At 39.1% G+C, this 15347-nt stretch overlaps 1 protein-coding gene across 1 annotated transcript in view; it reads left to right on the top strand.

Moving 5' to 3' along the window:
- Window positions 1-15347, top strand: part of rapgefl1 (Rap guanine nucleotide exchange factor (GEF)-like 1) — a 48314-nt gene that overhangs the window by 24032 nt on the left and 8935 nt on the right. The window contains exons 3-8 of the mRNA XM_033645768.2: window positions 2901-2979; window positions 8677-8899; window positions 11139-11236; window positions 11842-11954; window positions 14457-14624; window positions 14827-14924. Of these exons, the coding sequence (XP_033501659.1) occupies window positions 2901-2979; window positions 8677-8899; window positions 11139-11236; window positions 11842-11954; window positions 14457-14624; window positions 14827-14924 (779 nt within the window). The remainder of the gene's footprint in view (window positions 1-2900; window positions 2980-8676; window positions 8900-11138; window positions 11237-11841; window positions 11955-14456; window positions 14625-14826; window positions 14925-15347) is intronic.

Below are 15347 nucleotides of genomic sequence, written 5' to 3'. Positions count from 1 at the left end.
TAGGTTAGATAGAAACAAAGAGAGAGAGATACAAACTCATAATTTTACCATTTTCATATGGTTCTAAGAAAACTCCAACCAATCGTTGCATTCGGACCGAAGTCAATCAAATGCAATGATTGGCCGAGTGTCCCGTCTGTCTTCCCCACGTGAAGGCCTCTGACTGGCGTAACCGCTTGCGTAACATCTCTCCCCTCTCTCTTTCTTCAGAACAGAAAAAAAAAACATTTAGGAAAAATGGAAAAAAAAAAACAAAAATCAGCTCAAACACAAAACGATTTCAGCCTTTCAAGCTTGAATCCCTAAATATTTAGTTTCTTTCTTCCATGGGGGGCAGGCTGACCCTCCAGTGGGAGAGGAAACATCAGTTGGGATAAGTCCAGTGTGGTATTGATCATATGACCAATCACTCAACCGCATCATCAGTGTCAGAGGTGTAATATCAGTATGACTCTGTTATCAATAACACACACACACACACACATACATACACACACCCAAGTGTGACGTTCATTTCTGTCTTCAGTGTTTCCTCTCTCACATTTCCCCCTTCATCCTCTCACTGTCGGCAACGTGGTGTCTCTATGGTAACCGCCTGCAGAGAGGTGGACCCGGGCAGGACACACCCACTGCAGCATGCAACACACACACACACACACACACACACACACACACACAGCAGTATAGTTTAGTAAATCTGACCACAGGTTTTGAGTCGTGCTGTTTCAGCATCTTAAATTACAGCCATTTGCTACTGCAGCTGAGAGTTTAACACAGTGTTTTAGTTCAGAAAAAAACAGCTTTTATCTCAGTCATCAGCAGCGTTTGTCTCTGTTTCCACATTTTCTTTAAAAATAGATAAATCTATCTTTCTTTCCCCCTTTTGTGTCTTAAAGCTTTAGTTCTGGTTTTGCATATCAAAAACAATGAGGCTAAATATGTCTTCGTGGCCTACATTTAGTGTGTGTGTGTGTGTGTGTGTGTGTGTGTGTGTGTGTGTGTGTGTGTTTAGGGTTGATTTCAGAAACAAGTCTGTGATACAGAAACAGGAAGTGTGTTTCTATAATTTTGGCTCTTACAGGTATTTACCAATTTATTTTTATTTTTTAAAAAAATATGTTAATGTGTCTGTAAAGCACTTGGGCATTTGACTTTTGGAATTTTGTCATTTGTTGGTCCACAATATTTGGAAACCCCGTCAACTCATCAAATAATCTTGGTGGCAGATTTTGGGTTGTTAGGTTTGATTCTCTTCTGATGGAGCTGTGCTCGCAGTTTCCCCATGCTTTTAGTCTTTGTGCTGACCTAGGCGAAGATGGAACTGACATCTGTCTTCTCTGGGAGATTAAAAGAAAACATTACTGACATAAAATGGAGTCAAAGCAGCACAGATTTCAGTATGTTCATCATATTCCGTGTGTGTGTGTGTGTGTGTGTGTGTGTGTGTGTGTGTAAAAATTGCTTGCAGCCATATATTCAAATGTGTGTAATGATATCTGATTGTTAATTTCCATACATTTGTGTATGCTTGTCTACAGCTCTCTGTTCATTCACTTCAGATCCTCAGTCTCAGGAGATTTTTTTTTTTTTTTTTAGAAAACTTGGGTACATTTGAGCTGGATATTTGTAGGTTTTTGGCTGCTGGTTATAGACCTGTCCCAATAACTACTTTTGGTGAAAGATACACATTTTGTCCTAGAAATGATTGCAATAAACATGTTAAGATCATGTTATGGCACTGATAGAATGATAATATAACAGCATAATAATGCAAGTACACCATTTTAAAGAGCAATGCACTTTTTATTCTTAAGAATATTCAAACACATAAAATGTGTTTAAAAAAAAGTATCCTAAATAAATAAAACATAAATACATGTATATAAACACAAGGACAATGTTGTTTGATATATTGACACAGACTTTTTTTTTTTTTTGCTGAAATCATTAAGTTGATTACGTAATTATTGTGGCAGGTCTGGTTGGTTAGACAAAAGAAAACATTAATTAATATCACCTCGGACTACAGAGACTTTCATAATGCTGTGTGTCTCTAAAATGGAAATGGTTGAATAAAGTATTGAACCCAAAACCTCTCAACAAGGTCTTACCCTTCAGCCTACACAGTGGCCAATTGCCTGATCCTAACCTGCCAGTTTCTCAATCCTTGAAGATAAATCAACAACAATTTGAAAGTTGATAACAAAATACATTGTGTAGTAACTTCTCAAGCAGAAAGGTCAAACATTTTCTGGTTATGGCCTCTCAAATGCTTTGATTTGACAGTTGCTTGATCCTGCTTCACCAGTTATCCAATCCTACTCTGCCTGTTGCCCAATCCATATCAGCCAGTTACCGAACTAATCCTCCCAGTTAACAGACAGAAACTGAAAACGCAAAGTGACTTCCCAGAATGCACATGGAAGTGAAAGGACAACTTAAAACAAATACCTAGTACCGAAACTAGTGATTAATAAGATTAGGCTTTTATAAGTTATCAGTCAAACAAGATGGGGATCATTTCTGGCTCCACCTTCTCTGGTGTGATGATTTGCTGCTTTTCACTGTTTTATGTAACTTTAAACTAAATATCTTTGGGTTCTGGACAGTTGGTCAGACAAAATAAGACATGACGTCACCTTAGACTTGCATTTTTCTCTGTTTCCTGGCTGTAGAGACAACCATAAATCATAAATGGGCAGATTAATCGATAATGAAAATGATCATTACTCTTTGCCCTACTTCTTATTTAGGTATTAATTCTGATCGTGTCTACTTTGCCGCCTTTTCTTTCAGGTTAAGCGTCTGTGAGTGATACTTAGCATTTCCTGCTCAAGTGTTCCAGGTCACATTCAGGTGCAGTCTGTAAAACTAACTTCTCTGTCTGTGTCTCCCTGCAGAAACCTTGCTGGATGACTTCATGTTGACCCATCCCATCTTCCTGACGGCCGACAGGTTCCAGCAAGTCCTGCTGCAGCAGTATCCTTCACTCACATTCACATGCATAATTACCTTGATAGAATGTGCTCACAGCGCTGTGTTGTGTATCTGCATGACTGCCTAATGGAGTCAGACAGAAATGAACGTCCAAACACATGCGAGTGTTTGACAGTAGAACTCTGCTGCTCAGAGTCACAGTGTAAATCTGGTTATTACCAGTTGTACTTTATTCACAGATAAACTTGTGACTGTGCTTCAGTTTGGTCAGCCACAGTTTTATCTGACCCTGGGAGCTGAGGATTTGTGTTTTCTCCCCTCCACGCAGCCTGCAGGCTTACACTGTCTGAGCAGCTTCAGCTTCATGTTTCATCTTCTTCAGTCTGTCGGTTCAATACTTGGGGAATCTCCAGTTTGCTTGTCAGGCAGGAAAATCTAACCAACAGGTTTCCATGAAATGTCCTGATCTCACTCAAGCTCTCCAGAGGATGAACCCTTTAGAATTTAAAAACTCTATAAAGGTTGTGTCTAGATGGTAACTCCAGATTCACGAAAACTCTTGCAAGATTTCAAGTGATCATTTTAACCCAAACCAGTATATTTCCCCAAGCCAAACTAAATGCTTTTTGTGTCTTAACCTACCCAGACCTTAACCACAGTGTTGTCACACCATAAAACAGCCATACAAGAGTATTTTAAAGTGGCTTGTGAGAGTTTTTGCAAATCTAGGATTACCATCTCGCCATTACCCTTCATAACCTTTCCTGTAGTGCCGCACACACATTTTTAGCCCCACTACTGGTTAGACTCTTAGAATCGATAAATCTTGCCGCATGCTCATATTAATTCTTACTCCACTTTTTCTATCTCATAACTAGTCTAACAGTTTTGTAATAACCACAGTAATAACAGTAGTAACAGTAACTACATCAACTTTAAGACCACAATTTTATCGTTTTCACACAAATCACAAAAACCTGGGGTTTTTATTCCCATGAAGACTAATTGAACCTTCAGTAGTTAATATCTCTAATGCTAAAAAGTTGAAGATGTCATACTTGGCACGGGCACCTTATATTTCTGCCTTCTGCACAGGTAAACCACCATGTGGCAAGTCATGGACCTCTTGGAAGTTTAATGCGATAAAGACATATTTACACAGCAAAATATGATGAAAATTTTCAGCTAAATTAATTTATTTGCTTCAGTGAATTTTGATATGCAGGCTCACATTATAACAACAGCAAGTTGTTTTAACAGAACTGGGGAGTCCAAAATGGAGGAAGCTATTGTAGCTTGCTAGCTATTGGTCACATACAGTTTTATTGAAGTTGCAGTTCCAGCATGCTAACCAACCTTTAGCTCGGTGAGAATACTTTGCCTCCTCATCAACTCTTTATTGAATAAAATGGTGATCCTGAGAACACAATGCCAGATGGGATGCTGATTCTCTTCACTGGTGGAAAGGATCAGATTTTTTTAGAAAACTTGGGTACATTTGAGCTGGATATTTGTAGGTTTTTGGCTGCTGGTTATAGACCTGTCCCAATAACTACTTTTGGTGAAAGATACACGTATTGTCCTAGAAATGATTGCAATAAACATGTTAAGTTCATGTTACGGCACTGATAGAATGATAATATAACAGCATAATAATGCAAGTACACCATTTTAAAGAGCAATGCACTTTTTATTCTTAAGAATATTCAGTATTATACATACAGTTTTATTGAAGTTGCAGTTCCAGCATGCTAACCAACCTTTAGCTCGGTGAGAATACGTTGCCTCTTCATCAACTCTTTATTGAATAAAATGGTGATCCTGAGAGCACAATGCCAGATGGAATACTGATTCTCTTCACTGGTGGAAAGGATCAGCGAACTTTCTGTTGCTGCCATTACATAGAATGGTCAGTTCAACGTCTGCCCAGTTAAAGGACAACTTTGGTATTTTTCAACCTGGGCTCTATTTCCTCATGTGTATGTGTACATATGATTCATGGGTACCACTCGTTCTAAAATTGGTTCAGTATTGAGCCACGAAACGAGCTAAAATGGTAATGGGGGCGAATGTGTCCCCTATAAAAGTGCTTTTTTTTTGCCACTGACCGGTTCAGATCACCAGTGCTATCTCTGTAAATAGCATATTGTAGCGGCCCTGGGGCAGTGGTGAGTGTGAATGAGTGGAGTCAGCTGTCAGTCAGTGTTGGAGCAGAAAGGCGGAAGTTGTCCCCACTTGGTAATGTAAATGAGTATGTGTGTGTGAAGTGTGTGTTACGCTAGAAGAGTCAGAGGACAGAGTCTTTTACGTGCTACCCCTTGGAGTGTTACCGGAGTTTTTGGAGTGCTCAAATAAACGGGCCTTTTTCCCGAACGCAAGAACAGGATGTCGCACAACACCCTGTACAGCTTTCACAGGCTGCCTTTGTCGGATGGCGAGATGCTGAAGTTGTGGCTAGTTGTGCTACAAATGGATGCTAACACTCCTCTCCAGACACTGCGCCTTGCAGACCATCGGGTCTGCAGTGCTCCCTTCTCCCAAGATGACTACTGCCAGCCGAAGAAGAGAAGACATCCAATCCCGAAACACCTCTTCCTCAAGAAAACGGCTGTCCCACGAGTAGAGAGAGCTACAGATACAGTGGAGCAAAGCTCGTGACATCACACAGCCCAGAGGTAAGGGAAAGGCTAAGTTAGCATGCTATTTACAGAGATAGCACTGGCGATCTGAACCGGTCAGTGGCGAAAAAACAGTAGCGTAACACACACTTCACACACACATACTCATTTACAATACCGAGCAGGGACACCTTCCGCCTTTCTGCTCCAACACTGACTGACAGCTGACTCCACTCATTCACACTCACCACTGCCCCAGGGCCGCTACCATATGCTATTTACAGAGATAGCACTGGCGATCTGAACCGGTGAGTGGCGAAAAAAAGCACTTTTATACGGGACGCATTTGCCCCATTACTGTTTTAGCTCGTTTCGCGGCTCAATACTGAACCAATTTTAGAACGAGTGGTACCCATGAATCATACGCACACATACACATGGGGAAATAGAGCCCAGGTTGAAAAATACCGAAGTTGTCCTTTAACAGGGACTAACACAGCAACAGCGGCTATCATCCAGCACTGAGATGTTGAACGGTCCCAACAAACTCACAATAACAGCATAACAGCTCTACTCTGTCGTTAAACTCGATAGGTAATGTTAGCTGTATGATGCTAAGACTAAGTCCTAAAATTGCATCACCTGGCATTTCCTAACAATGATGGTGAACAAGCTGTCCTTTTTTCACTCCAAAGTTCCACAAAGCAAAAATAATACTCGTATCTTGCTTAAAATGTTAAAAAAGCATGTGTCATCTTTAATGCCATGCCTTTTGGAGATCAGTTCATTGTCTACTTAGTTTATTCACAGTAAACGAAATTTTGACCAGAGGTGCCCAAACTTTTACATGCCACTGTATAAGTGATAACAGTAGACTCCTTGAAGAAGGATAGAAAGTTTCAGTTGATGCTGCGTCGTTAAAAATGCAAATGAATCTGTGTTTTCTTTTCTCTCTGCAGACTGAGTGATAGTCATCCACTTTAATACTCACCCACACAGAGAGAGAGAGAGAGAGAGAGAGAGAACGAGAACGAGAACCAGAGGGAGGAGGAGGGATGAGAGGAAGTAGAGCAGAGAGGATGTGGGTGGAAGAAGAGTAGGAGGGATGGACAGTGAGAAATACTCGTCTTCATCTTCATCTGTTGGTTTTTTCCTTTTCAGAGAAAACAAAACAAAACAGAAATCATCTTGTCATCTTCATCGTTTCTGCAGGAAATAGATTTATAAAAGCATGAAGATGAAACATTCAGACATTCATTCATTCTGTCAGTAACTTTTTTTTCTATCTTAATAATTAATAATTTCCTTTAGTGGAAACAAGGTGTTTATTTACCTTATTTCACAGATAAGGAACAATATTGTGAAGCCAATACAGGCTCCACACAATGGCATTTTTAATTTTGTGTGTGATTTGTCCTGGCTTCATATGAGTAGAGGAAAGCTCTGCCAGCCACTAGGCTAAATTACACAATGGAAAATGTCTCAGGCTTGTGCTTATAATGTTAGCATGTTGTGTTTGTGGAGAAAACTTGTCTAGTATAAGACAGTTGTTTTGGTGAACCTTGAGTTATTATGGAGCTGAATTTTGTAGGGCTGTACCTGACTCAGAATTGTGTCAGTCGAATCAGATTCAGTAGTCTACGATTGTTTTTTTTTCCATGTAAAGTTTTACAGTTTGAGTTGGGCTCAGTTATTGTTACTGCTAAAACCTGTTTAATGTGTGTTTTAGGTGTATTTTAAATCAATCAGACTTCACAGCAATTCACAGAAACTCCACTGCCAACAAGTGTTTTGGAAGTGTAGAGTGGCACAGACATGCCATGCACGAATGCTCACAATGGTGTAGGCCACTTGTGTAGGCTCTGCGTAGGGCCGATGCACAACTGTAAATCCACCTTTCGGCAGGGTCCAAAAGAAGTTACATCAGGTCAGTAATACAGTCAGTTGCTTGACTGGGCAGGGGCTCAAAAAAGTGAGCAAGCCAGTGACCTTAGGTCAGGTGGACCAGGTCACTCCCAGTCTGGGTCAGACTGCATCCACAAACTCATACAGTGTGTGATATATAAAGATTCAGATCCATTTGCTGCTGGTTGTGCTCACAAAGATCTTTTTAAACACGTTAATGTTTGTGACTGATGGTGGTGATGACCAATGATTTGACTTCAGTGTCGTCAAGAGACGTACCTGTAAAAAATCAGTTTTACTTAAAGTTAGCTTGGTTTTACAAAGTTCACTCAGCTCCAGTTAATCGGTCGGCTCTACAGTCAAATACGCCTGTCCATCCAGGATCTCACAGAGTTCAGAGCTTTCCTCTGTTGCTGCATAGGAACAAGCTGATGGTGTCTGGTTGTTCATTTTGTAACAAGAACATGTGACAGTTGACATCCATGTTTATTTTGGTCAGTCATCAGGATTATGCTCATTCCTGAATGTGAAACACTGAAACAACAACAATCGTTTGTCCAAGCATTATACTTTCTGTTTGCATTTCCCAAAGCATTATGGGAATTGTAGTTCCAAATCTCAGCACATGACTAGCTAAGGTAGTAATGTTGTAACTATTTTTGACATTACAAATACTCCCATCAGCATCTTTCTTGTATCATACAGCATTTTAGAAATGACTGAAAGACAGCAAAAAATTAATATTGGCTCCCTCATCAGGCTGCTGTATGTACTGCATTCAGTCCATGTTCACACTGTGTGTGCAGAGACTGAGGCAGCTGTGTGTGTGGAGTGTGTGGAGTGTGTGTGTGTAGTGTGTCTGCAGTGATATGTGGGTCATCATGGCAGCATCACTGACTCTCTGTAGGTACAGTTTCTCATCAGAGCTGCTGCTGCTCTGTGAGGCTGAAACATTAAACCATAAATTGATCATATTAATTTATCTTTTTAATTTAATCTTCCTTCCTTTTTAATATCTTCAGTTTAACATGTAATTATGACCTGATTATCCAGGGTAATAGCATTTCAATAATAATCTATTTGTCATTTACTCTTTTATTTTCTCATTTTCTTCTTATTAATTTCAAATCTTGGTAAATTGACCTTCAACGTTCTTGTGACATAACGTAATGTTCAAAGCCAACTCCAGTTTTCACCTTAACCCAAACTCTCCCAGATTCAGTCTAGATACAGAGGGGGAGGAGGTAGAAGGTGGAAGGAGGGAGGCAGAGGGTGAGAGAAAAGATGGAGGAGGTGGAGGAGAGACGGAGGGAGAGAGTGAGGGAGTGATGGATGGAGCAGAGAGAAAGCAGGCGGTGCTGAACGTGGCGTTTCGATATCTGGACACCTACAGAGAGCTGCTGCAGGAGGAAGGAGAGCGCAGCAACAGCTTCCCAAAGGTAAAAAATTATATATACAGAAATATGCAACGTAAGACGTGAATATACATCAATTGATTATTTTTATTTAGCACATAAAGTAATTCTTAGACCTTGCCACAAGCTTCAGGAATTGCCCTCCTGAAATTTTAGCTCTCCTGTCTTCCTGTAATCCCTTTTTCCTCTTTTACTGCTCTTCTTACATCGTAGGCTGCTGCTTTATAATTGTCCGTGTTTTCAGACTGCAGCTGTAAGTTATAAGTTGCAGTGTGTTTGTTTATGGCATCCCAGATGGTGCTGGTAATTCCTGGTTTCTGGGTCTGGAATGATTTAACTTAAGTTTTGGGTAGAGTTGCTTCTGTTATTGTAAATTAAGGGCCTGTACACATGCTCAGTTTTTTGTGTCCTCAAATCCATTGTTTTTAATGTAAACACATGGAAGGAGCGAGAACAACGCCATCGCGGCATGTTTTTTAGGGCGCAATGGCTGCACCCTGAGATTAACAAAGTTCAGCATTTGAAACGGCGCATATCATGTGAGAAGGAACAACCAGTCACAGCTGATATATATCTTTACTTTCTCTGTAAATATCAGTCTGTGGGAAATATGGAGAGGAAGCTGACTGTTTTGCAGGGCTCCCCAGAACTTTACATCAGTCCTAAATAATATTTTAGGGCTTAATACACACTTAGACTTACACTTAAAACACAAGGCCTGGAATAAGATCAGCTCAGAACACAGGATTTCTGGTAAATAGGCTGTGATACAGAGCAGGTTATATTTGCCTAACAACTTCAGATACCACCTGCCTTCGAGCTCTTTAACAGGGTTCCTGCCGATCCTTAAAAAGTCTAAAATGAGGCCTGAAATGGTATTAAAGTGTCTTAAGTCAATCTTGGGGCATAGGATGTAGGATTTTCTTTTTTTTTTTGTCTGACGTTGCATTGTAAAATCTCAAAATAATTGGTAACATCCATATTCATAACATATATTCTATATATAGCATACACACAAAAATATGAGCAAATAACTGGGGCTGTCAAACAATTAATTCTTGAAATGTCAGTTACTTGCTGAATTTCAACAGTTAATCACGATTAATGACACGTGTGTGCATGTATGTAAGAAACTGTTCCATAATCTCAAGACTTCAGTCCTCTGGGTCTGTTTATTTCTGTCCCAGTCCAGTTTTTAAGTTGTTGTTTGTCTTTTTTTTAAAAAAATAATGTTAAAAGTGTGTTTTACCGTTGATCCCCACAAAACAAATCAGGAAATCAAAATAACATCTGTATTCGCAGTTCAATGACATTATGAAATGACATTATTTACAATACATAGACCTGGTACTCTCAGTACTAGTGCTAGTCAGTCATCAGTCCAGTTTGCAGCGTCAGACTTAACTGTTTTAAGACTGACCAGCAGCAGCGGCTCAGAGAGACACTAATATTTTTTTCTCTGCAGGTGCAAATTACTTTTCACTTGTCAACTGAACCATCTGGGAGTTTTTTAAAGTGAAATGAGCCATTACAAAAGCGCAGTGGTGACTTTTTTTCCATCAATGCGGCAGCATGAAGCAGAGAGCTGCTGTGTCGACATGATTAGGGTGCATCAAAAATAGCAGCACATTATAAATGCGATTTTAAAAAGAATAAAATTTGTTATGATCAGACCTTAATCGCTTTGCATTTAATGCATTAACCCTTACAGCCCTACAAATAACATAACACATACATACAGCACATGGAACAATACAAAACACACATAACACACAGGCCTCTACATCATACACAGCATAACACAACATAAAACACACATTTGTTGTGTGCTCTCTCAGATCTTATGTCATGTTCCAGAAGTTGGAGTCATTATGGAGTGCCCGGGAATGATCAGTAAGCTGATAAAGCTGTGTTAAAGTTTACAGGTCCCTACAGAAAGGAGCCTCAGTGGCACAAACCAGAAAGTGAAAGAAAAACAGCAGAATTTCCATTGAACTGTTTTCTAATCTTGTGCGCGCACGCGCACACACACACACACACACACACACACACACACACACACACTGATAATAATACACACAACACAGATGATAACACCTCTGCAGGGTGGGAACTATTGTTTTTGGCACCAGGTTGCTGTAGGGTGTTCACGGTTGCTGTGGCAATGGAAGTGATTCATTTCAGCACACACCTTGGGAAGTTTGGGATGTTAATGTTAAATAAGATATCAGACTGTTTATAGTGTGTGTATGTGTGTGTATAGGAGCTGTACCTGTGTGCGGTTCAGGAGTTGAGTCGGTATCCTGAGCTGGTGGAGGATGTCCTCAAACTGCAGAGATGGACCGAGATCTTAAACTGCCCGTAAGACACATTACATTGTGCAATCACTGTTTACTTTATGATAAGTTACAGCACAAAACCTCTCTGTTTCCATTTTAACTTTGTGACATAATTACCACATATTTATTCTGTATTTTTATGTATTTATCAAGTTAATCATGTATTTTTCATATATATATCACATATTAATCTTACACTCATCACATATTTACCATGTGTTTATTACTTATCTATCACACGATAATCTGTATCACGTCATATAAGTATCATATTTGACAAATTTCTTATTTATTGCATATTTACCATATATCTGTAATTTGTTTACCATTTATTTCTCAGGTGTTTATATTATATTTATTGTATATATTCTTTTCTGAACCTGTAAGCACTGTGTACATTAGTTATGTTAAAAACACAATGTTAAATGTATAATGACAGTTATAGATAATATTAGCTATAATTGTTGTTTTTAACTTTGAATAATGACGATTATATCAAAGCTAATAACTAGTATTTAAACTACTAATGATAAATTTATTAATTCAAAACGTAAAAATTAATTGTAAGGAATCAAACAACCAATTAATTTGTCTTAACTCTTCGTGTGTGTGTGCTTGTGTGCTTAGTTCTGATGAGGAGAAGGAAAGCAGGAAGAAGCAGGTCCGTCCTTTGTTCAGACACTTCAGACGCATCGACGCCTGTCTGCAGCCCAGAGAGGCCTTCAGAGGCTCAGACGAGAGTACGACACACACACACACACACACCTGCACACATGCACACATACTACACTGTATTATCTGTAAACACATGCAGTTGAAATGCAAACACACCTGCAGCCTGTGGTCTGGATATACAAATCACAAACTGACACTCACACAGTTTTCATCTGTACAACAAGCATCACAAAGCAAGATGTAGTTACACAGTAACACAAAGATTGAAAGGAGGTGGAAACTGTTAGCATTTCCATCTTACAGTAACTCCCAGTCTGATTTACATGTTGTATTTTCTTAACTGACAAACTAGTCACCAAACCATCCTGTAGTCAGCTTGGTTTAGACCGTGAAGCTAACTATAAGCTAACTAGACTAAGAAGCTAGTTACTAACTAGAACTAGTGGTAACTGTGAATGAATCGGACCTAGAAGCTAATTCAAAGCTAGAAGGATTCACAAGCTAACTCAATTTATAGTTTTCCTAAAACTATCTTTATCATATAGATAAATGTAATGATACTCAAAAGAAAGATAAAATACATGGTCTTGGAACATAATATAATACTAACTCTAAGCTAATAGAACCTAGAAGCTAAATCTAAACCAGCAGTTCTCAATCCTTTTTGGGGCCAGCACCCTTATCCATTATCCAGGTCCTTTACTGCACTCCATCAGTTAGAATGTGGGTGAATTGTCTTCCCTGAATATTAATGTTGATTACTATTCTGTGTTATATCATTAAAAAGCATGTTGCTGAAAGCCAAATAGCAGATTTGATTAAATTGCACAGCTGGAATATCGTTATTATGAGTTTCTCTGAGAGCAAAAAAGCTGTGTGAATAGAAATGATATTTATGAGTGTTGATCAAATGCAGTGGTTAGAAATTTGACATTCAGACTTAAATAAGGCCACATTATTGTTCACCAACTGTAGCCAGTCAGAAAGCAGTAATTTGGCGCTGATGCCAAATAAAAAGCATTCTTATGAATTGCTTATGAAGAGCAGCTTCACAAGGACAAGTCTGAGGCTACTGGAAGAAAAGCAGAAAGCTTTGTAGACTATCCAACACATATAAAGCAGTCAGTCTGGAGGTCCTCCCCCAGGAAATCCTGAACATCACAGACATTTCCTGCATTCTGATGAATTTTTATGTACCAAGTTATGGCAGAAATGTCTTTTTTTATTTAAAGGAAAAGACATAAATTCAGGCACCAAATTAGTATATATATATGTTAGGAATGCACGATAATCTCGGTACGTCATTGGTATTGGCTAATGTTTTCTTTAAAACTATCAGAATTAATTTGCCCAATGAATAAATATTACATCCATTGAAAAGCATTGTATTTCATGTCTCCATCTGCTGGTAGGCCATCACGATCAGAGTATACATGCATAATATGATGTCAGTTCCACTACAGAGCAGACTTGATGATCACTAAAATTAGGTGGGGGGAAAAAGTGGATATATCCATAATGGTATTGGTTATTGGTCAAATGAGTTGCTATATATCGACCTATTGGTTATCAGCAAAAAATCCAATATTGTGCATCCCAAATATATATATACCTCTGGACTTTAGCTCCTATATGTTTAAGAAGGATTTCTGCCCATGTTCAAAACTTGCTGCACATTCAAAACATCCGATATGTATGTGTTCTCTGACAAGTTGAGAATAAAGTTGTATTATTTTGAGAAAAAATAAAATGTTTTAGTCTGTCGTGCTTTACGTTACTGCTCTGCGCTCTAGTATCCACTTTAGACCATATGACAGACACAGAGCCCTGTTTGGAACTGATTCTGAGTAAGACAAAGTTTAAGGAAGTGGTTTTGCACTGCTCTTCATCAGAGATAGAAAAATGAAACTAGATCTGACAAAAAGCAAAGAGAGTTAGAGTCAGCATCGGTCAAGTCCTCCTTTCTCTCTCTGTCTATAAATTACAGTTGCTCACGTGTTTTAATATGCCACGCTCAGAAGTAGGATAGCTTTCCACTTTGATGGATCTCAAAAGAATTGATGGAGGAATGCCCGCAAAGCACAGGAACATGCCCTTCCATAGTAAACAGAAGCTGCTTTCAAGTACAATTTTAAGCAGGGAAACCTTCATCAAAGAAACACTTCCGATGATGGTGGTGAAAGCAGGTCTAATGATAAAATTGTGTAGATGGGCATGTAGGACTAAACTGCTATTAAAGAGCAGATACACACAAATGCCCCCTTTCAGGAAAATTGCTTCCAGCGCCCTGACGTTCTCTAAACGCCCACTGGGTGGCAGTACTGCCTCCACTGAGAAACACTAACCTAGAAGCCAAATCTAATTAAACAGGACCTAGAAGCTAACTCTAAATCATAGAAAATGGAGGCTAAATTTAAAGTAACAGGTCTGAAATGATGGAAAACTAACAGATCCTACTGTAGAAGCTAAAGCTATTAGGCTAGCATATTGGTCTGCACTTTCAAGGTGCAGCACCACAACAGATGACTGGATGGTACTAAAATATTTCTATACTGTTGTGTCTCCAGTCTTCTGCAGGGTCTACACTCCCGATCACTCCTACGTCACCATCAGGAGTCGTCTGTCCTGTCGGGTTGGAGAGATTCTGGCTCTGGTCCGAGAGAAACTCCAGTACAGTGAAGACCAACCAGTTCTGCCTGGAAACCTCATACTGGTGGCCGTCACATCAGCTGGAGGTCAGGAGACTAATACTGACACCAATTATACCTTCAACTCGAAACATTTAAACATTGAGTTACTTTGTTTGAGTATTTCTGGTCTGTGTTTCATTTTATTTAAATACCATAAATTCATTTTAAAGTTTAGAATCAGTTTGGTCATGAAGCTGTCAAACATACAGTGTGTTTTAATGTTGATTCATGTGTGTTGTGTATTCAGAGAAGGCAGTGTTTCGTCCCAGTGATGAGGCCGTCTTCACCACACTGGGAGTCAACACTCACCTGTTTGCTTGTGAACCCTCTGAGCTTGAGTCACTGGTGAGGAACTGATTCATTTATTGATTAATTGGTTGATTGACTGACTGTAGAGTAAATGCAGCCAGCAAAATAAAAGAGAAATACATAATTTTTGGTTTGAATTTTCTTGTCAGATTATCCTCATCAAAATGGAAACAGGAAACACACACAGTTGTCTTCAACTTCAGTTTTTAAAGCTCACCACAAAAATTTAATTTTTATGTTTTTTTTGTGTTTTGCTCATTGAATTAAATGATAAGATGAATGAATGATGTAAGGATGTAAATAACTTATAAAAAAGCGTTAAGGTTTTCATAAAATGAACAACACAGAAATAAAATGATAAATTGTAAAAAAAAAAAAAATCACTTGAATTGCAAAAGCACCAGACCGGTGGGGTTATAATGTTTCCTAGGCCCGCAAGAAGTGCACCAGGCTTTGAGG

This window comes from Epinephelus lanceolatus, chromosome 18, assembly GCF_041903045.1.
Source record: "Epinephelus lanceolatus isolate andai-2023 chromosome 18, ASM4190304v1, whole genome shotgun sequence".
NCBI lineage: Eukaryota > Metazoa > Chordata > Actinopteri > Perciformes > Serranidae > Epinephelus > Epinephelus lanceolatus.
Note: the sequence above shows the minus strand (reverse complement) of the source record. Positions and strands in the feature narration are given on the sequence as shown.